The 23,294-nt window shown below is 36.2% G+C and overlaps 2 protein-coding genes across 4 annotated transcripts in view; both read right to left on the bottom strand.

Annotated features, from left to right (window-relative positions):
- LOC109837525 (putative SWI/SNF-related matrix-associated actin-dependent regulator of chromatin subfamily A member 3-like 3) overlaps positions 1–9,998 on the bottom strand; it is a 27,824-nt gene extending 17,826 nt beyond the window's left edge. Inside the window, 1 exon segment of the mRNA XM_020405810.1 lies at positions 9,353–9,998. Within this exon segment, the coding sequence (XP_020261399.1) occupies positions 9,353–9,868 (516 nt within the window). The 5' untranslated portion in view covers positions 9,869–9,998.
- LOC109837524 (actin-related protein 9) overlaps positions 12,780–23,294 on the bottom strand; it is a 28,361-nt gene continuing 17,846 nt past the window's right edge. For 2 of the 3 annotated variants that reach the window (XM_020405807.1, XM_020405809.1), the window contains 9 exons: positions 22,554–22,685; positions 20,683–20,772; positions 18,997–19,067; positions 18,699–18,895; positions 18,565–18,608; positions 18,439–18,488; positions 15,425–15,470; positions 14,805–14,855; positions 12,780–13,164 (listed from right to left, as the gene is read on the bottom strand). In XM_020405807.1, the coding sequence (XP_020261396.1) occupies positions 13,021–13,164; positions 14,805–14,855; positions 15,425–15,470; positions 18,439–18,488; positions 18,565–18,608; positions 18,699–18,895; positions 18,997–19,067; positions 20,683–20,772; positions 22,554–22,685 (825 nt within the window). In that variant the 3' untranslated portion in view covers positions 12,780–13,020. Of the gene's footprint in view, positions 13,165–13,967; positions 14,061–14,804; positions 14,856–15,424; positions 15,471–18,438; positions 18,489–18,564; positions 18,609–18,698; positions 18,896–18,996; positions 19,068–20,682; positions 20,773–22,553; positions 22,686–23,294 lie in introns of those variants that run through there. The other variant, XM_020405808.1, reaches the window with a different exon arrangement.

The following is a 23,294-nucleotide window of genomic DNA, read 5'->3' as shown; positions in this document are numbered from 1 at the left end:
GCCAAACCTAACTACCCATTTAAAGGACAAATTTTCAAAACCAACCTATTTGGACTTTTATTCCCCAAAAACGACCCCATTCAAAAATAATTGCAAAAACCGACCTGGTTTCAGCCTCAGCGCTGAAACCAGGTCGGTTTTTAAAAAAAACTCTCCGAAACTTCACGGGAGTTGAACTCCTGTGAAGTTTCATAGTTCAAAAAACTTCACGGGAGTTCAACTCCCGTGAAGTTTCGGAGAGTTTTTTTCAAAAACCGACCTGGTTTCAGCGCTGAGGCTGAAACCAGGTCGGTTTTTGCAAATAAAACTGAATGGGGTCGTTTTTTGGGAATAAAAATCCAAATAGGTTGGTTTTGAAAATTTGTCCCCCATTTATTTCTCACTCTCATTGCCTCGTTATTGTCACCCTCCATACTTTTTCTCTCTCTCACTGCTAAATAATTAAAAATAACACCCAATTAAACAAATGAAACAAAAAGAGGTAAAAGGATGAGTTGGACGGCCACTTTTCTTTTCAAAGCGTTGGACATTAAAAAAAAGAAATTGATTTCCGAAAAAAATGAACCGAAATGAACTTGGAAGATGAAAAATGGGTCCCGCATCTCATTTTTCATAGGTTAATTCCCATAATTAGATTTTTGGGAAATTAACCAGACAGGCTATGTTACATGCAGAAAAAATGAACCCATTGTGTTTTGTACTGACTCCGTATATATTTAATATACAACGATCATGCTTGTAGTACTACTGTAGGTAAATAACAAAAGTATAGTTAATATATAGATGATTGTTAGTTGGTATTTCGGTAATTACGTTATTCGAATTTGATATGACATGCGTTAGTTTTGTTGAGCATATATATAAAATAATAATAATTTAAAATTCCTTTTATATTGTGCCTACAATTTGACATATCTAGCTAGATAGGATAATTCTAACTAAACTATATTTTTAAACTATTCCTTCCCTACTACACACAAAAGTGTGAGGATCCTACCTGAATTGCCATCAAAATTGATGCGTCATTAAGGGCCCCCACAACATTTGAGTGTAGTTGTTGGCGTAGTTTAGAAAAATATAGTGTAGTTATCACCACTCATTCAGATGTTATCTATCAATTCATGATACATATTTGAGCTTTTTCTTATTTGGCAAAAACTGGATCGAAATTAGCATATTTTTCCTTAAGCTAAAAATAGTGCTTTAAATTGATTCATTTTCAGACTATCTTGGTTTATTATAGTCTGTTTTAGGATAGAACTAGGCCATGTTTCGACGTAAACACATATAGAACATAATTCGCTATTCATATACGGACGGGAGAACCCAAAGAACACATTCCTTTCTTTACTACAAAAAAAGTAAACAAATTGATAATTGAAAATTCTGTTGAAGTCTCTCACTTCTCTAAATTAGATGACTTATCAGTTCCTGCAAATCCCCGGTTCCAAGTTCACAGCTTCAAAACAACCTACATTCTCACATGCCAAGAACTCTTTACAGGTATCAAGCAAACCTCTTGAAATCAAAAGATCACAGATAATCTCCACATGCATCTTTACATTAGAAGTAAAATTAAGCCATCTTTTCTTTCGCAGTTTGATAATGTTGAGCAGCCTAATCATCACCCCCTTAACACAAACAGAGTCCATCCTCTGCGATACTTCAGATTTTGATAATATTCTCCCATGATAACTTTTTTGAATAACTATTTCTCCCATTATATCATTTCATAAAAGACTGAAAAAGTCATGAGAAAGTCTAGTGCCAATCTTCAATAACCTATATTACATATATAAATAAGATTCGCAAAGCATAAGAACATTTACAAAAGGATAAGAACATTTACAAAAGGATTGACATGATCAAACCAATCCACCAAAATCAACAGCCAGATGACCAAAGCAGTTGCCAAAAAACCAAAATGCAACATTTGACATTGTCATCTCTTCGATCATCCAGCTGCCGTTTAAACTCCCTACTCTGCAACAAACCGAAAAAGAAAGACTTTCATACAGGATCCTATCTGAAGAGCATCTTAAGCTCCTCAAGACGAGCAGTCCTGACTTCATCATCAGTGAGAGCTCCTGCAATCATTCGCTGCTTCTTCACCTGCACCTGCTGCATCCTCTCCTCCACTGTGTCCTGTATGACGATACAATACTTCAGATTTAGCTCGAGAAGTATCAATCAACCAAAGAACGATCAAAACTATCTGGAATTCTTGAATTTTAACTTCACCTTAACGATGAACCTCCTCACTATGACCTGCCTTTTCTGCCCAATACGATGAATCCTCATGATCGCTTGCTCTTCTACTGCAGGATTCCACCAAGGATCCTATAGTTTGCAACAGGAAACATAAAATCAGAGAAAGAAATTTATCAATGTTTATGTTGACATATGTGGTTTTGTGAATAATTACCATCAGAAAGACATTGGAAGCAGCAGTCAGATTTAATCCTACACCTCCAGCCTTCAGTGACATTAACAAGACCTGACATTTTCAAAAACATGAGATGCAAACTCACAGATAGAAGCATAAAGCTGTTTAATTGTGAAGAAAAGGTTATTAATTACCGTCTTATCTCTGGTCTCATTGAACTCCTTCAAGACCCTTTCCCTATTCTTCTGATTCAGCTTTCCATCAAACCTTAAGTATCCGATATTTTTCTTACGAAGAGGAATCTCGAGCAAATTCTGATTCAGCTTTCCATCAAACCTTAAGTATCCGATATTTTTCTTACGAAGAGGAATCTCGAGCAAATCCAAAAATGAAGTCCATTGGCTAAACACAATGCTCTTTTCACCTGAACCTGATCTCTTAATGCTCTCTATGCACTTAAGGAGCTCAGCGACCTTTGAAGAATCCTTCCAGTTCTCATGTGCATCAACCTGAAAATTATTCTCGTATGGGCATGTAATAAGGCTAGCTTCAGTCAGAGCTTTGCGGCAAATTGGGCATGGCCCACCAGCTGGACTCGGCCAACTAGCAAGAAGGCACTCTCTGCACATTCTATGTGCACATGGAGTGAGCACTGGATCATCTGATGCTGATTCAAGGCAAATGGGGCACTCCGTTACATCCCCTCGACGAAGTCCATCAATTACTTCTTCTACATATGCTTTGCTGGGGGCTGAGTTTGATTCATGTAGAAAATGACGGGCTAGTTTGTTGAGATCTGCATACTTTTGATTTCCCTTTTGACTGAAAATGAGAGAAAAACAAATTAGCCTTTAGTTTAGTCTCGTACGGGAAGGAATTCTAGTTTCTTCCTTACCTGACAACTAGGAAAGGGTGGTTGCAGCATTGCCTCAATTTAAGAAGAAGCTCGAGTATGGAAGCATAGTTGTGAAGAACTTTTCCTTGTGCAACCAATTGATCAAACTTGACCTATGGTGTTTCAACCATGTAAGGACAAGTGAATAATATACACAAGCCACATAATTTACTTTAATTTGATTGAGAAATGTGATGCAATCTAACCTTTGATTTCCTGAAAAGAGCATCATAGAAAACACGCTCAGCTTCTGATTGTTCACATTCCACAATCTGTACAGTGGCAGGAGGCAGAACGAGAATGGGCCTGCACAAAAGAGAATCAGAAGGTTGAAGCAAAGTGAAATGTTTTTTAATGGTAGTAAGGAGAGGAGAAAATCAACTTGCCTTCCATTTGTATCCTTTGTGTCCTTCGTTCTTCTAAGCATCAGTGATCTTAGAATACCTCTAACCAATCTTAACCCTCTTTCATCACCTTTCTCATAAGGCCCTTGAATCAGTTTCTGCCACCTAAAGAGAGAAAGAAAGTAGGGAATGGCTGTAAATGCAAAATCACTAACTAATAAAAACTATTAATACACCGTCAAACATTCATTCTAATTAAGTGAGCTACTTTTAAGACATAACTCCATAATTAAGTAACTAAAAATGATTAACCATATACAAAACGTATAAAACATGCAAGCATCTATTGATACTTAAACATTGAGGATTAGCTCACCCTATTTTATTATCACTTTTATTATAGAAATTAACTCATTTTAATTACATAGAAAGCAAAATGGAGTAGCAGTAGATTTTATTTTTGACGTTTTACGAAGAAACACGATATTTTTTCAAAAGTTGCTGCACTTACCATGCCCAATTACACCATGGCTGGACCTTCAAGAAACAAAGGAGGCTGTAGAGATCTTCCAAATTATTCTGCAACAACAAAAATTGTAAATCACAGCTAGTTGGTTTAAGTAATATAATCTTCAAGTATTAAGAGATCTCATAGGCATATCAGCCCTCACCCATATCCTGTTTCGGATAAGTTTCGAGAGGAATCATACGGCCACCCCCAGTGTTGTCACTACTGGCGGGTCCACCCCCAGCTTTGTTATTTTTAGTGGGGCCACCCCCAGTATTCTTGGGCGGTGCGTCAGCCATGACAATTTCAACCACCTCCGGATTGCTGTCGACCGCAGCGTTCAGGGTGCGACGATTGGACTCAACTGGCTGATTCGACAAAGCTCGGATCCGTTGATCGTGCATTTGTCTCATTTCTTGCATAGCCATTTCCATTTATCTCATAGGCATATCAGCCCAAATTATTGACCCACCTCTTAGATACAAGCATAGCAGTAGTGTGTAAATAAGAACGTCATATGATAGAGAGAAAAAAGTAATTACGGACCTGAAGAGGAGTACCAGTAAGACACCAACGGCAGTATGCAGTTAGAGCAAAGGCTGATTGGGCTACTTGAGCTTTTGAAGATTTGATGGTGTGTGCTTCATCTAGTACCACTCTGTACCAATTAATTCTGTGAGCGAGAGCGGAATAGGAATCCGAGAGTTCATCATCGGAATGGACTTCTTCATGAATCCCACGGTCGTCGTTATCTCCGACGGCTTCTAGCTGAAGCTGAGCTATTCCCAAATTGATCCTGCTTCCCAAAGAGAAATTAGGGTCGGAATCACCTGAAATGATTGGGGATTTTCCCTTGTTGACCATGTTGATAGTCACTTCTAGGGGTTCATCATTTCGAGCAATCGATCCTCTTTGGTGGGAACGCCTTGATTTGGGCTTTGTCGGTCCATCGGAGATTCTTAAAAAGAAAAAGAACAGGATACAGTTTTCTAAGGCTAATACTAGAAGTAAACTAGGACTTTGAAAGTACTGTTAAAATAATAGATAAGAGAAATTGAATTTGTTACAGAGGCATAATGTGTGACAGTTACCTTCCATTGGCCAAGTAATGCCATGGGACAAACAATTAGGGTTCCTCCCTTTACAAAATTTGATTCTTCCTCAGGATTCTCCATTTCTATATCATGGTTTCTTGATCTTCCCCTTGGATTTGCAAGTATTAGAGAAATTGTCATGACAGTCTTTCCAAGCCCCATTGCATCTGCTAAAATCTGCAGAGTAGATAAGTCAAATGCAAAGCCAGAGCACAAAAAAATCTCAACTAAATTACAAGTTATGACAAAGAGCCTTGATAAAAAAAACAGCATGGAGCACTATTGAACTTGTTTATGTTGGAAATTGAGAGGAGATGAGGAGATAATATTTTTCTATATTATTCATCAACTAAAAGTGCCTTTAAGGATTCTTGAGCTCGGGGAAATCCACGCTGCGGTGGAGCTTTACCGGAGGCTCGGGATCTGAAATTGATGAGGGTTGGAGAGCGATATTACCTGCTTTTACCTCAGGCGTTGTTTTGGCCTTCGGCATCCAAACTCGTTCGGATTTCGGCGATCTCTTAACGGCCTCTCCCTTTAGCATCTCTCGTGCTTTTTGGACCAGGGCTCGGGCATGCGCACGCAAGGCGCGGCGCTTCTGCATTCCTCATTGCTCTCCTTTGGTCTACGGCACTGAGGGCATTGACTAAATCCACTAGAGTTATTTTGGATAGGTCTTTGGAATCTTCAAGTGAGGAAATTTTGGACTCATACCTTTCGGGAACAGTCACTAAAATCTTATCAACCACTCTTTCATTTGAAAATGTTTCACCAAGCAATCTAATTTGATTGACAATAGCCATAAGCTTACCGACATACTCTTTGATGGTCTCACCTTTCTTCATCTTTTGCATCTCAAACTCCCTCTTGAGATTCAGAACTTGCATCAATTTTGTTTGATCGTTGCCTTCGAACTCTTCCTTTAGCATCTCCCACGCCTCCTTAGGTGATTCACAAGTCATTATACTTGTGAAGATTCCATCTGACACGGCCGAATGAATACAAGAGAGGGCTTTTGGCTTCTTTGCTTTTTCTTCATCATGCTTCTTGATTTGTTTTAGGGTTGGATTTTGTGGAAGAGGGGTAGGCTCATAGTCACTCTCAACAACTTCCCATAAACTCAAAGATTTCAAATGAGATTTCATCTTGATAGCCCAAGATTGATAATTGTCTCCATTGAAGATGGGGTATGGAAGCGAAAAATTGTTGGATGCCATTAAAAAAAAAAGATTGATGCCATGTTCCGGCTGCAAATATCATTACTCTTTATGATGTAACAAATATCTGGCACATTCCTTTGCTTCTAAGGGAGCAAAAAGCGCATGAAGCAATATTAAAAGAATTGAATCTTCAAAGTGTTGATGGATACCCAGTGCTGGCGGAATGGATAGCTGGGATGAATCATTTCCTTATGCTGTCATGCTTGTAGCTCAAGACGTTGCACGGTGATGCAAAAAACATGGGATTAAACTTGGGATCACGGCTCTGATACCATGTTGGAAATTGAGAGGAGATGAGGAGATAATATTTTTCTATATTATTCATCAACTAAAAGTGCCTTTATATAGGCTTACAAAACAACTTAATCCCATAAAAATCTAAACTAATTAGCAACAACTCCACTAACAAAATAACAACCTAATAACAAATTTGAATCAGTTATTCAACAGTTTAAACGTTCAGATAAACATCTCAGATAGCATAAAAGTAAAGGTATCATTATGAATATCCTGCCTTAAACTGTCTGAATGTCCTATCTCAAACATTCTTCGCATGAGAAGGTGTAGGCTCACATGCAGTATGTATAAAATTTGATTCAAATTGCTCTATCATTGGTTTGCAGCCATGATATCTACTGCATTTTGCCTTAAAGAAGCATGTGCATACATCATCGCAGTTGCATCTATCAAATTATTTGCCTCAGGAGTATGCAGAAGATGAAATAAGAATAGGTCACAATCTAGTGAACATTATTATATATGAATGGATTCATATGTTATTACTCCAGTTCTTCATGTACAGGCACCTATTAAAAGAACAAACTTAATACATACAAATGCATGTTCTTGCTCATGGATTTTGGAGAATTTTAAGCCTTGAGACCACACCTATTTAATTTCGAATACGATGATCATAGCTTCAGTTTCCAATGTGCATATACTTACACTATCAACTGATACAAGTACATGCATATATGGGGAAGAGCACCCCAGGAGATTGGTCAATTCTTATATTGACCAATTATATTGTAGCATGTGTATTTAATGTTTTGCAGTATGAACAATCTTTCTTCTCATATTAGATCTCAATATCAAATAATCTCTGTAGTAGAGGGGGTGTATCTCATTTATGCATATGAGAAGAACTATTGCTGATATTCATGATAGTAAAAACAAAAATATATATGCACTAATCATTAATATTTCATTTACATGAACTATTTAGAAGCTATAAAAAATATAAAGCAAGTAACTCAGCAGTATATTGTGGCTCTCATTGTGCCCCTCCCCCACTTTTTTTCCTAATAGGCCAAAACCTATCATATTTTCAAAACAAGGGCCTCACATTTCAGTGTGCAAATTAAAATGTGCAAGGGAAAGAATGTTTACCCCTCCTCGTGCCATCTGAGTTGCACTAGGAAAATCAGCTATAGCTTCTCCAGAGAAAATATTCACATATATAGTGGATGCTCTCCTGGTCAAGACAAGATTGAATAGATCACGAACAAGTAACCACATAACAACAAAATTATTAATTTTGATAACAAAATTAAATTAAGAAATATTTCTTCTTACGTATCACAAATATTGTACTCTGCCCAACAAGGATGAAGTGTCTTTTCTGCTTGCTGCCCCTTCTCTAGTTTTGACATCCAATAGAGGGCTTGCTTTTGGTATGGCCACAAACTACAGAGGAGTGTGCTTGGAGGTTCTGCCTCCTGTCAATTTCAACAAGAAAATTGCCATTAGCACAAAAATCCATAGTAAGACGAAAAATGCTGAGGACAGCAAGTCCAGAAAAGCGTTATGATTACCTCTAAGTCATAAAACTCTGCAGTGCCAACAAGTTTATTCAAAGAGGCCTCAGAGATCGCTTGTTCATCTTCATCCTGTTCAGCATAAGTAGTGCCTGTTTTTCGCCGTTTTGCAAGACCCACAATTTGGGATTCACCATCACCCTGTTCAATTGCATTCAAGAAAAAGATGAGCTATTTAATTAGGATAGGCTACACTGAAGAAACATAATGGGATAACAATCAAAATCCTGATGTTCTTACTCTTAAACTTAGAGTTCGCTTTCCAGAATCAAGATCCTCAGGAGTGAATTCTGCCTATATCAAATAAAATCAAAGCCACCATTTAAAACAATGACAAGAATTAAGCTGAAAATAAATTCTAAGACCAACTTTTAAGGGGAACCTTTTGAACTGGTTTCATCTTCATTAGTCTGAAGAGAGTTGGGAGGGGACAAACATTAGGATCTATCGGTGCAGATGCTTCTAGCTTAAATGAAGATTTATCCCCTTCCGTAAAAATTGAATTATGAATGTATAAGCTGCAAAGTAACACATACAAGATACATATGATAATTACATCACATCAAGATATTCAAACATGAGTAGAAGACAAAACCAATCAAAATTACCTAACATATAACAAAAAATCTTGCATCAATCTAAGTTCAGTTGTCGCGGTCACACACCGTCCCTTAACCTTAACCTTAGACGAATTCACAAGCGGAATGAGACACCTCGACCATTCTGGTGGAAGCTTACCAATCTAATAAAACCAAATGCACACATACCATTAATTTAAAAAAACCAACTAATATGAAGGAATAAAGACTTGCACATATATATAAGACTCGGTGACAAACCTCTCCAGCTCTCTTGGTAGAAAATCTTACAATCTCCGACGATGCAGCTGCAGCTTTCACCCTCACCCACCTTCTCCCATATTGCTTTTGAAAATCAGTCTTTGGAAAGGTAAAGTAAACAATCTCACCAGGATCAATCTTCTTCTTCCCTCGACAAGTCGATAACCCAGCTACATAAGCTCTCCCGATAAAAACCCAATTGTCCTCTTCAGGAAACTCGGCAAACTCAGCTGCATCAACCTCAGGCACCAATTGAATTCTTCGATCTGTTACCGTCTCCGGCTTAATAGCCCTAATGGGCCTTGGATTAAGATAAGGAGCACAATGACTCCTTGCTAAAACCTTCTCATACTCTTCTAAAGCCTCCTTCTTTGGAGTAGCAACTCTATTAGAATCAGCCATCTCAACTTTTGTTCCTTGTTTTTTCTTGTTAGAAACAATATTTGATTCTAAAAGACTCGAGTTATCACCAACCTCCTCTTCAAGACTGACTTCAGTGTCTTTTTCGACGATCTTAGGCTCAGTAGCTTTTATGGGGAGTTCGGACTCTACCTCCTTTTCAACGGGTTTTGGGTCTGCGATTAGCTCCGGCGAGTCGAGGAGGATGCCGACAGCGCGATCAGGGTTGTTTCCGGCGGCGGTGAGGGCTCCGATGATCTTTGATTCGGGGATTTTGCCGCCGATTACTGATCGGATGGAGGCGATCTCTTCGGCGAGCAAGAACTTTGGCTTGAGAGCTTCGGATTCCTCAAGTGATGGCGGCATTTTTTGGGAGGAATTGGAATTAGGGTCGGAGATTTTAGAAGAGTAGAGGTCAGGATTTAAAGGGGATTTCGTTTTCGCGCCAAACTAAGTAACAAAATGGGGGGAAACTTGGCGGGGTATTTAGGATTTGGGGGAAAGAAGGCGGTAAAATTATTCCTTTTACCTTCTCTAGGAATTGGAATCAGGGTCAGAGATGTCGTCTGTACTGTAGCATTAATGAAATCAACGCCATCAGCCAAGTTATAAATCTCTAGGAAAAACTATCTCCTGCTCTGTCAACTTATTTGTCAATAAAGTGCGCAAGTCTATTTTACATTGAACTACACTGTTGGGCTACTCAGGTCTTGCTGGGTAGATTTTTCAGCAGAACAAATTTTCAATGTAGATCTAAACCAACTTTTAATTACCAAAATCGATCTATTTTTTTAATTATCAAAATCGATCAATTTTATGTCACGTAAGCTTAATCTCATTTTCTAATTAGTCGGGGTTGCCAACCCCGACTGTTTAGGAATTGTTAAACCCCAATTAGAAGCCTTAAACTCGGTTTTTAATGCCCTAAACAGTCAGGGTTGACAACCCCGACTAATTAAGAAATGTGATTAAGCTTACATGACATAAAGTGGGTCGATTTTGGTAATTAAAAAAAATGGGTCGATTTTGATAACTAAAAGTTGGTTTGGGTCTACAGTGAAAATTTATTCTTTATCAGCAGTCATTGTATATACAAACTTATCAAAAGAATGTTAAAACTTTATTTTATAGGTTTTTGATGTTTATATTCTACTTATTTGATTTTTTTTTAATTCATTTCAGGGGATGAAGGGTGCGAGATTGATGTATTGATGGGCTCACTAAAATCAAAAACCAAGGACTTTGACATATTTTTCTCTCTTTGGTTAAGATTCTTTATATGAAATTGATTGTAATAGACTTTGTTGGTTAAGATCTTCTATATGAAATTGATTGTAATAGACTTTGTTGGTTAAGATCTTCTATATGAAATTGATTGTAATAGACTTTGTTGGTTAAGATCTTCTATATGAAATTGATTGTAATAGAATTTGTGGCTAGAAATGGATTATAGTTTATATTAGCAATATCATGACATTTACTTTAGATTTGTTTTGGTTCTTTCATTGACATTCCTTTCTGCAAATATTATGTGTGAGAAATGTTGTTCTTTAATTAGTGGAATTGTGATTGTGCTTCTGCTTGTTAATATTTACAAACTCGATGTTGATGGCCACTCAAGTTTTTGTGTTAGGAAATTGCCAATTTTTCTTGAGTTAAAGTTTGTGCAAACATGTACAATAACTTGTAAATTTTTTGAAAATATGACATAATCACAGTTTAGTTTAATTTAATTATTCTTTGTAAATTATTTAAAATCTAAATCTAATTCCAAAAATTATGAATTATATTTATGTTGTGATAATTTCCTTCCTCTTTTCCTCATAAAAGTAACCAAACAAGAGAGAATGACTTTCTTATGAATTTTCTTCTAACTTTCTTTACAATATTCTTTCTAACCAAACAATAAAAAGATTATCATTTTCTTTTTTTTCCTTTCTTTTTACTTTCTCTTTCCTTTTCTTTTCTCTCCCTTTCTCTCAAACCAAACATAGCCTTAAGTTTTTTTTTTTGACATTCAGGGGAATTGTACACGTGTGAGCTATATATATAGAGAGAGAAGAAAAATAGTCCGACATCGGGCGCGAGAGAGCCGAGGGCAAGGGATTGGGGGGTATAAGAAAGAGGCATGGGGGGTGGGAAAAGAGTTTAAAGGGTCGGTTGGCTATGTATGCCACAATCGCCCTCGACTGGTGAGTGTTGTATGGCTATAAAGACATATGACCGACATAATTTGTGGGACTCAGCAGGGTTGGCTCGCTCGGCCCACCCTCCTTTACTATTTTCTAAGCCTTTTTACTGTTGTAGCATGTGTCCTTTTAAGGTGAATCGAAATTGGGGCTCGTTTTGAGATTGAGGCTCACGTTAGTGTTTATAAACTTCAAAAGTAATTTAAAGTGGATCATGTCAAGTGCGGTCACTGGTCACATGATGATTTGGCACCAAAATCATCACCTGCAACGAGGAATTGGGACCTAATTGACACTAATTGATCGCTTTTAATATCTCATTGTAGCTAGAGCATAAAAATATATACTGTACAATGGAGTATATATACATCAATAACGAATAACAAAGGGGGAAAGAAAGAAAAGAGGGGGAAAACACGAGAAGCACCGACAGAGCCTGATGAAACAACAAAAACGCAACATACGCACCTTAATTACAACTTCTCCTCCCCTAATTTTTTTTAATATTTTTTCTATTTCTTCCCCGTTTCCTTCGATTTCTCTGCAGCAACTCGTATAATCAACAAAACCTTCGCAAAGTAAAAAAAAGGAGCGAAAACCCATTAGATAAATAAGACATTCCTTTCAAATCCCTAGCCCGTATCTGGAAATTTTTTAAATTCATTAAAAATTCTCAAATCCTTTCAAAATAATTGAAAGCCAATCAACACCACACTTAAACCCAATGAGAAGTCAACAAGTCCATCATTAAAAGCCATTCAACATCAACAAGATAATTACGAGAAGCGTTTACCTGGTTAACTATAAGAATCGAAGCAATTAGGAAGGTTTCAGTCAAATCCAAAATGGGAAAAACAATGTTATTAGCGTTGCAGCTTAGATTGACCGATACCAACATGTTCAACAAACGCAATTCTAGGGCCAAGGGGAAAAAACAAAGATGACAAATGGGAGAATTTGCAGTCACCTCCGAAGTAATAAACAACCGTACTCCATGCTGCATTGTCGTATTTGTGAACTTCCAGTCGCAAGTAAGACATCGAATTCTAGATTTTCCGTTTAATTCGAGATTCACTCATAATGGCATGTTAGTTTCAATTCCTCTTTTTCCCTTTCAAAGAAAAAGCCATTTCTGAAATTCTATGAAATAAATATATATTACTTGTAAGGAGAAAACAACATGAGCAGATTAATAGATAAGGATACAGATTCAGCTAATTTTCAATTAGCAGTAAACACTAATTTCAGAATGCATAAGAAGGACCAGCCTCTTTGCTTAAGACGCAAATAACCTGTTAAGAATTTGGAAGGAGGCCTCCATATCAGCTGTTAAGAATTAATATAGCACATAGCTTGCGCCTGAACAAAATATGAATCCTTGTACTTTCTTCCGCTTCCTATGTGAATTCCATTACGGATCCAATCCTCTCGGTGAATCCAAGCCTCCCGCCCAAAATCAAGGATACCAAGTATCTAAGTTCAAAATTAAAAGAATTAGCCATCATTAGCTATGATGCTTTCGTTAACTACTCGTCAGGAAAATAGGACGAAAATATATCCGTAGAAGCATGTTTGGCAACTGGTCAAACTGTCTTATGAGTCACAAAAAGTGACTTATAAACCACTGCAACATGTTTGACAACTAGCTTATCTTGGCTTATAAGCCCAAAAAAAAAAAGTCTCCCCTAAACCAGCTTATTTTTTAGTATAAGCCATATAGTTTGACCAAGTAAATGTCAAGTTTATCCCCTCAATGTTTAAGATAATTTCAAAGTTTATTCAATGTTTAAATTTAGAGTCATGTCTAATTTCGTCATTTTGACAACAATGATGGATTATAATCTATCCATTTGCCAAACACTCTCTTATTTAAAGCCGTTCATAATCCATTTTTTTTAACCAAACAGTTTGGCTTATCATGCACTTGGCTTATAATTCATTTGTGGGTTATAAATCAAGTGGATTATAAGCCAAATTCCCAAACATGCTCCAAGATTCTTGTCATGTTATCTGACAAGCATAAGTCCACCAAATATTGTATACAGCTAAAAACACTATTAATCTCGTCAAAAAGTTCAGAAAGCACAAGTGAAATGGAAGTATACATAAGTTTCTAGGAACAATTATTCTTTTCTTTTCTTTTCTTTCAAAGTAGGAAACTGAATAATTAAGAAAACTGCTGAACATTGCTCCACGAAAAATCAGCATACATACACACTAAGGTATGCTCACTGGTAAAAAGACAAGCGCTTTAGGGAAAAAGACAGGGCATGGCTATATTCACCTCACAATCACCTAAGAATGTCGATAATGCAGCAACAAGCAGATGCAGACAACAAGGTTTCCATAGTCGCTGAGCATGACCTTTCCTATAAGAATACGAATTCTTGATCGTACCATCTTCATCTAGCATTTGTGTTAACTTTACGCAATTATTTCACTTTTTGATTTTATCGAATTGCATAATAAAAAAATTGCAACAAACTTTTCTTTAGTTACAACATGACTCCGAAAGAGAAGGCTTGTGCTCACACTTAAACTAATTAACTAATATGTATGATATTAGCTCATTTGGCTTTTGGATTCAGATCCAAAAAGATCTGAACCACAACTCCAATCCTATTCAGATCCAAAATTCTAGGTAAAAATAAGGCCCAAATCAGATCGGTTCTAGAATCTTAGATCTGAGTCTCAAAAGATAGAAGCTTGTCGACTTTTTGGATCCATTAACGATCCACTCCAATATTATGATGAGAGTCTTCCAAGATATCTTTCTATACGTTAACCGTGTAATTCAGTTTCTGGGTTCTCTACAACTGTCTTGATGTGATCCACATTGCATGTGCACATTTGGGAAGTATATAAGGTTGGCAAACAATATACTGCACTTGCTAACCTGCCTAAAAAATATTCAAAAAAGAAAACCGATGAAGGAGAAAGATAGTTTCATTTTATAAACAAAGAACTTATATTATTATAACTCTGATATAAACAATTACCAAGTTATTATACAAGGACTATAGCCGAACAAATCAAATACAAGGAAACTGATAGAGGTATTCAGTCAAAAAAAAATACTAAAGTTTAACGCAAGACAGAAAGGAGAGACTTACTGCACCACCCTTCCAAGACACAAATGATGGATCACTTCTGGATTGCAAGACCTGCGCATGTAAATAAAGAGAAAATCTTTTAATGCAAAATATTAGTAATTGCATTTACTACTTATTTCGAGCTACATCACCCACTCCCAAAAGGAACTCCTATCCCTTTCACCTTTACCCTTACCCTTTTTCACTCGGTCCTAGCTACATGAAATTAAAAATCATATGCAATGCAGCTAGGGTGATTTGGACCTTTCCATAGGAACCTGATGTTAACATATTCTCAGAACTTAAATGCAGTTTATTTCTGATTGTAACGTAACTGTATCTGTTTCCTTTGACAGTAAAATATTTCAAGGCTACAAACATTTCTAAAAGATTTTTCATTATGCCCCCACCTATTCCGTAGTTCTAGCTCCAAGTCTTCATATTTACGAATTTATCCCCTCAATTTGTGGTCTCTATTTTTGGCTGAAACAATTAATCTACCTTTTCTCCTTTTTTTGTTGGCAGCGGTAGGGGGTTGTTTTTGATACAGTAACTCGTATTTAAACAGTGGAGTACATACCTTTTGCTCTAGAAGTGGACGAAAGTTAAAAAAAAACATGATGTTCTTAGAATAGACAAACCTCCACAGTATCAATTGCTTCATTTGAAGGAATGGCATGCAAAACCCTGCAACCAGTAAGCAATCCAAGAGCATTTTAATATTCGAAAAAAATCTACAGAGCTAGAACATATTTGAAAAATTAAAAATAATTGGAAAAATTGTGTCTAGGCCCATCATGTGAAAAACAACCCTTGCATGTTGCCCCCTCAATAGAGAGACACTTTTATTTATCCTCTTTGCTTTTTTCATGAACTTATGAGAAATGTTTCATTCTCCTCAACCATTATCTCTTTGACCACCCTCTTCCCCACTACATTCTTCTCTTTTTCTCATTATTTCTCAAATCATTATTTTTTTCACTGCTACAGCCCCTCTCTTTTTCTTCTTTCTTTAACCATTTCTTCTTTCTTTAACCATCTTATCTCATTCTTCTTCCACAACTGCCACACATCACCTAAGCCCGTCGGTACCTTTGACCTAAATGGATCATATCTTAAAGTCATGACAAAATTAACACTTAACAGTTAAACTTAACGCTTACCATTTAAAGTTAACACCTAACAATTAAACTTAACACATAACAGTTAAACTTAACACTGAAACTTTAAAGTTAACAAGTAAGCATTAAAGCGAATAAGTGATCTCTAAAAGGAACTAAGAATTAAGCTTTTTCTCCACAACAGAATCTCCTACATCATTTTTTTCTCTTACCTCAACCATCCCTACTCCTTTCACAAAGTTCGTCACATCCCTCAAAGGTCATCTCCTTTGGCTAAAACGACCACTTTTTAGTGTTAACTTTAAATCTTAAGTATTAATTTTAAAATAATTATAAATTTTAAGCATTAACTTTAAAAACTCGAAGATTTTAGTACTTGAAATTAAAGTTAACACTCAAAATATAAAGTTCAATGCACCAAAGTTAAAGTTAAACACTCAAAAATGTCTGTTTTAGCTAAAGGAAATGGCCTTTGAGGGATACAGTGATGGTTATGGAAGAAGAAAGAGCCGAGATGGTTGACGAAAGAGAAAATAATGGCGGAGAAAATGTCGCGGCGGCAAAAATGCTTAATTATTAGTTTATTTTAGACATCACCTGTTCACTTTAAAGGTTCAGCGTTAAGTTTAACCGTTAGGTGATAAGTTTAACTGTTAAATATTAAATTCCACATAATTTTAGAAGATGATCTTTGAATGATACGGCGGCAGTTGCGGAAGAATGGGAAGAAAGTGAAGATGGGGCGAAGGAGGGAGAAGGAAGATGGAGATGAAAGTGGAGGAGGAAGGAGGATGATGAAGATCAGACAAAAGAGAGGAAATAGGAGGAAGGATGGCGAGTGGGGGAGGGAGGAGGGAAAAGTGGAGGATGAAAGACCAAAAAACAGTTGAGATGGAGAAGACGAGAGAGGAGAATGAAGTTGGCACGGAGAAGGAGAAGAGAGGAGGATGGGCGAAAGAAAGGTGGAGGTGGAGTGAAGGGAAAGGGAGGACGAAGGTAAGACAGAGGAGAGAGAAGGGAGGAAATAGAATGAAGGAAAAATGTTAACATGAGGAAAGGAGGAGAAGAAGATACAAGATTTTAGGGATAAGCAAAAGAGGAGAAGGGGGTGGGGGGAGGGGGTGGGGAAGGTGGAAAAAATGTTGGAAAAGGGCTTGCTAACATTTGACTTTAGTCAATTGGCTGGACCACTTGTTGAATCTTAATTTGGGGGCCTAGACACAATTTTTCCAAAATGATTATGTTTATTTATATTTCCAGTAGCAACACAGACTAAGATACTGAAGAAATACAAAAGGAATATACATAAAAAAGGTCACACAAAACATAGTCAATGGCCAAACATGATATGTAGCTCATAAAAATTGTTAACATTAGATGCACTATAATTTATAAAATTCTTAGTGTCTATATAATTCAAATATAAACATGAAGGAGAAATTTTCAAAACAGTCATATTCCCTAATTTATTCCTAAAATTTGACTCATTTCACTTTTATTTAGTGAAATCGACCCAGTTTCTAGTCACGTCAGCATCATGGCCAGAAACTGAGTCGTTTAAAAAAATAAACTTCTAATTAGTAGTCGGGGTTGGCAAGCCCGACTAATTAGAAACAGAGCTAAAGGGTTGTCAACCAAAATGATCGGGATTGTCAACCCCGACTATTTGGGGGACTAATTTCAAAAGTCTTCGCCAAATAATCAGGGTTGCCAACCCCTACTATTTAGGGACCGACCAATTGGAGCTCGAAATTAGCTAACTGCGACTTCGGCACGGAAAAAATGGACGGGGTTGCCAAAACCGACAAATTTGGTTGAGTTTGGCAACCCCGATAATTTTTTGTAGAGACTTGAATCTGGATCTTGAGCATATACTAATAGTCAGGGTTGTCAACCCCAACTAATTAAGTAACGCACTTTTAAAAATCGACCCAGTTTCTGGTCACGAAACTGATGTGGCAGAAACTGGGTCGATTTCGCTAATAAAAAGAGATGGGGTCGATTTTTGTGATAAAATGTGGCAATGAGTATATTGAAAATTTCTTCTAAACATGAATTCAGTTTTAAACTTGCTTGCAATCCATCTATAATTTTCATAATGAGACAACTTGTACTTGATCATCTTTTTCTGTTACATTTAGCAAATTATTGGGCAACGCAATAGAATTGATAAAGCACATGACATATCTATCATATTTGCGTACTATTGATCAAAAGAAATAGATGCTAGCAAGTAAGTTTGTGTATGTGATCCTTTTTCCATTTATTGATTTTTTTTTTTACGGAGCTAACCATGTTCATGTTTTTGAGTTTTTAAATAATTCTTTTACCAGTTTTGATCATATTAAATTTGAACAATTTATGCTTCTCTACTGGTGCCATATCATGGTCAGCTAACTATGCTCATAACCAACTTGATGGAAAAACAGGTTTAGATGATGGTTAATCCCTATTCAAAAAAAGGAAAAAAGAAGACTCGGACTAGACAAGAAAAGAAATGTTATGCCTATCTGCATTCAGGAAAGGAGACAAACCTCTCTTCCACTGCACCAACAAGCCCACTCGTCAAACCCACTCCACCAATCTACGAGATTGATATGTCATTAAGTTTCAAGTACCTAAAAAACATATATAATTCCTTAAAAAATTCTAAAACTCACCAACTGTATGCTACAAAACAGCTTCCTCTGAAGGTCTATGCGGCCTGTAGTTAGGCATAGGAATCTCTATTAGCTGAAAACCCATGAGAATGACAAAGCTTAATCCTCACTGATGATAGCAGCTACAAACTTACCAGTCGAAAGAATACTACTAGTAATTGCATCTGCAAGGCCAAGATTATCATCTCTCTTGAGTCTAGGAAATACTGGGTAGTTATCCCATATGTTTAATCCACCAGTACTACCGTAATACATGCCATCTGACATATCGGGTCGTCTAGGAAACTCCATATGCCACGTATCCTCAAGCATATCTTCGTAGTCATGGAACCTGATAACAACATGCAACATCATCTCATCACAAATATCGACTTTGAAACATTGTAGAATAATACAGATAAATTCAGCAGCAATGATGAGCCGATGACTTACCATGAACGAGGAGGTGGTGGGTATTCCTCTGGGACAAAAAGTGTCGGATAGAATAAGCCCATAGGAGGAACCTAGTATAAAAAATTAATGCACTAAAATTATACATGGATGTTATCAATAGGAAATTGAAATGTGTTAAAAGAAAATTACCATGGAAGGAAGTCCATTCAGACCATTGGTTTGCTCTATGCTAAAGGCATGAATGGGGGTTAAATCCTATTATCTTGGACAAAATGATCAAATCCCCCTTAAAGTATGATAAACTCTCAAGTGCGCCTATTTTAGCCCTTAAACTATGTGTAAGTGGTCAATGTGATCAGTTAGCGAGCCTACAGTCTTATATTAAATAGATTAATTATGTGATAATGTTTTTTTCATATTTCTTGTATTTACTGTAATTTAATAAAGATTTTTCAATTCCTAAAAAGGGTTATAGGGTAAAAAAATTTGGTGGAAAATAGTTACAAATTTTGTTTGGTTTGGAAAAAAGGAGACAAACTGATAAAATAAACCCATGAAAAAAATGCAATTTATTTTTTTGATAGATCTTGCTTGAATTTCTGCATGTTCTATCTCTAAACATGTTTTGATAGAAAAAGGCAAATGATGGTTATGATGATTACAATGATTATTGTAACCGTTCAGTGACAGGTACCTAGATCCATAGGTACAATGATATCTTAGTAATTTCAATCCCAAAGGAGTTTTTTTTATATATATATATATATATATATATATATATATAAATATATATTATATTATGGATATGAGATGACGGCTCCTTTAGCAAAATGAGCTACCAAGAGATAGCCATAGTGGTGAGGCCCCACATGCTGGGACAGCAACGAACACCTCTTCTTATCTTTTGGTAGCCCATTTAGCAAAATGAGCAGCCACTCGTATCCATCCACTCGTATCCATCAGACCCCATACAAACTGACACACTCACACAGAGTGCTTTGTGGAACCCGCATGCCTAAATCATACAATCGAATAGTAACCTGCTACCGTACACAAGTAACAAATCCTCTAAACTTTGACGCATGCTTATGAATGAAGATTGCCAAGTGAACAATGAACATCAGCGCTTATTGTAGTTCTATGATAACAATATAGTAGAACCTTTTTCATTCAATTTTAAAAAAAGGGGAATTAATTTCAATGCCATCATATTTCTGCAACACCCCTGGATTTCGATGGCATGAATAACTGAACTTTAGTTCCTCGAAGGAACATGATGAGCATTGAAGAAGTAGGCCGGTCTTGAGCAAAAAGAGGTGTTGAGAGCAATGGGAAGGAGTCACTTTTAAGAACCAGTGCTTTACCAAAATGCAACCATTATACATTAATAATGGTTTGAAATTTCAAGTTAAAGATTATGGAGTTTTCTATTTGCACCTTCTACACAGTCAATCAAACTGTTTTGATACACTTGAGTTCATTTTATTCTGTGGCTTAAAAATGATTTCAGTTGGTATATCAAGCCTTTCCCCTTGCTTTTAAGTTACTTCTAGCCTCTTTATAATTGTTGTGAATTGAACATTTTTTCTTCACTGACATCACCTACTTTCCCTAGGTTCAATGAAACATAGAATTCTCATGATAGATATCTCGACCAAACATCCAAGAAAAGTCTTGACTTATTAGATGATAAACTAGAGTTCAACTAGAGGCCAACGACATTACATTAAGCGCTGATAGCCTTGTCTTATGAGATCCAACAGGCCTGCCTTCCTCATATGAATGAACTATCGCCACAGCATCATATTCCCCTTCCTGTACAAAGTACAAAAAGAAAAAGATTTCAATTGAAGGGATTCAAAAGCTATTCTGCTTTTAAACAGAAACTTCAAACAATGTCTCATAGGTGAGCTAATATAGATTACAGTATAATTTAATAACAGCATCAGCATGGGGATAATTGCTTGAATTCAAGGCGAGAACTACAACATAAGACAGGAATGTGATTGCCAGCTGTTTTTAAAGAAAAAAAACCAATAAAAAGAATGCCTTTCACAACACAAAACTCGCAGCAAAAGCAGGAGTAACAAAAAAAAAGTAGTAACGACAAAAAGGAGATACGGCATTGTATAAATAAAAAGAAGTTTTACCAGAAAAACTATCCCCGTACTTCAACAACATAACCCTCAAGAAAACCCTCAAGAAAGACTTCCCAAAAGAGGTCAAATTTTCACATTGTATTAGCATCAATTTGATATACTTTTCAACCAAATTTTATGTTTGTAATTGTAACATAAATGTCACTATCATTATTCCAAATTTGTTGATATCATCTGGGTTAACAGGAAGATATAACTATTTCGTGCTTCATGAATTCAGTCTCTCTTATTTCTTTGATTTAAAAAGATTTAATTATACTTATCCTTCTACAAAAAATTAGTTAAAGTAACAATTAAACTCTTATATTTTATTTGTTAACACTTTTCTTTCCCAAGGTTTACTCCGATGAACCTTAACCTCCTACCGTCTAGCATAAGCATCTATGATGCGGAGGCAATTGCTGATGCTTTTTGGGAGAAATCGGACGGTGCAAAGCCTTGGTCCAAGAAAAGAGGATGCGCACCAACAAAAGAGGACAATTTTAGCCTGATTCCGACGTGCAACTTCAACACTCTAATTTTTTATTCCCTCCATGGATCGCTATAATAATATGTTTTCGGAAAATCTCGAATACTACACTTAGAATAACTTTGTCATTCCAACCGAGTTTCAGGGTCAAAAGGAATTTGTCTTCTGGCTCAAATTGCACATCAATGAGTTTTGCTCTCTTTTAGTTTCTAGTTTTTATAGAAAGTCTCTTTGTTTTAGGAGATGCTAGTTTCATACTTTTGCATTCTTTTCCTATTTATTCTCTCTACCCCTAAAGTACTCAGCCTTGTTTGTCGCCCCCACCCTCTTCTAAAATCCCAACCAAACCCCCATCATATAGGATATTAAGGTAAAAACTTTGGGAGGAAGAAATATAATTATCAAAATAAACATAAACGTCAACATAAACAAGATGTTTAAAAAAATATGAATCAAGCTAGCCTCAAGGGCTACCACCAACTAGGATATTTGTTGGTTACCATTAACTTGTCATATCAGAAATAGCCATCATTTCTTTTGCATTGGAGTTCTAGACAACATTATAAGGTTCTTATTTAAATTCTTTAACTAAAGAATTACTGGATACATAGACTTAATCATATATCAGCACACATTTTATAACCCATATAAAAGATGTTCAACAGGAAAACAAGTTTTAAATAGAAAATGGTGAAGAAGATATCCTGCAGTAAATAAAATTTAAAAGAAAACTATCCAATGACTAAATAAGAAGTTACAAATGGTTATGCAAACATGTTATTAGTTAACAAAAGAACATAGACAAACCAAATTGTACATCACATAGTTGGTCACAAACAAAAGTCATATAGAAAACGGTTATGATAAGTTGATAACTTCGGTAAGAAAAAGAAATTAAAAAAAAAGTTGTAAGCATAAGAACAATAGCTAACGCAAATATTCATAAAGTGAGACAGCGAGAAACGCACTCTAATATTGCAGTACGACTCTTTTAGTTTATTCAGCATTAACAAGTCAATAGGCCTCTGTATAGGTTTGGTATGAATAGCTGGCCATCTTTGATGATGGTGTTGCACCCATAACAGGCATCTCGAGATATCCTACAAATACGCATGAACATATTTCATGACATTAGACAAATTAAAATTAACAAGGAACAATAGATATTAAAGAAAACCAATGTCCTAGAGTTAGGAATTATGCCCATAATTTTATGGCTTCCTAAACAATCACTCGAGCCTTATGGCCTAGTCGTAGGAGATGACTGGCCAAGGAAAAAGGGAAAAAAAAGAAGGCAATTTTCGCCATTCTCATCAAGTTTTATATAGGAACTGACATTGAGAGGTCTCTAAAACAGCATTAGATATAAAGAATTGCAACAGAATAGGAAGATTTCATAAACTAAATAGAAATTCAAATAAGTTCAGTGGGGTGATAATGAAAATGAAAAGCAACTCCCACTATGCGACCCTCCAGCATCTTTTACACTGTATTACAGACAGAGGCACATGAGGGATCACCAACAATCACTGGATTAGAGAATAATGTCAGGCTGATACAGTATGTTTAATCTTATCCTGAAACTTGAAATATTTAAATAATGGAACAATTATATTCACCATATCAATATTTTACAGTTATAAACTTTCGTCATTTACCAACAATTAGTAGATTAGACTACTAAACCAAAGGACAGAATATCCACCATT

This window comes from Asparagus officinalis, chromosome 4 (genome assembly GCF_001876935.1).
Source record: "Asparagus officinalis chromosome 4, Aspof.V1, whole genome shotgun sequence".
In the NCBI taxonomy this organism is placed as follows: domain Eukaryota; kingdom Viridiplantae; phylum Streptophyta; class Magnoliopsida; order Asparagales; family Asparagaceae; genus Asparagus; species Asparagus officinalis.
Note: the sequence above shows the minus strand (reverse complement) of the source record. Positions and strands in the feature narration are given on the sequence as shown.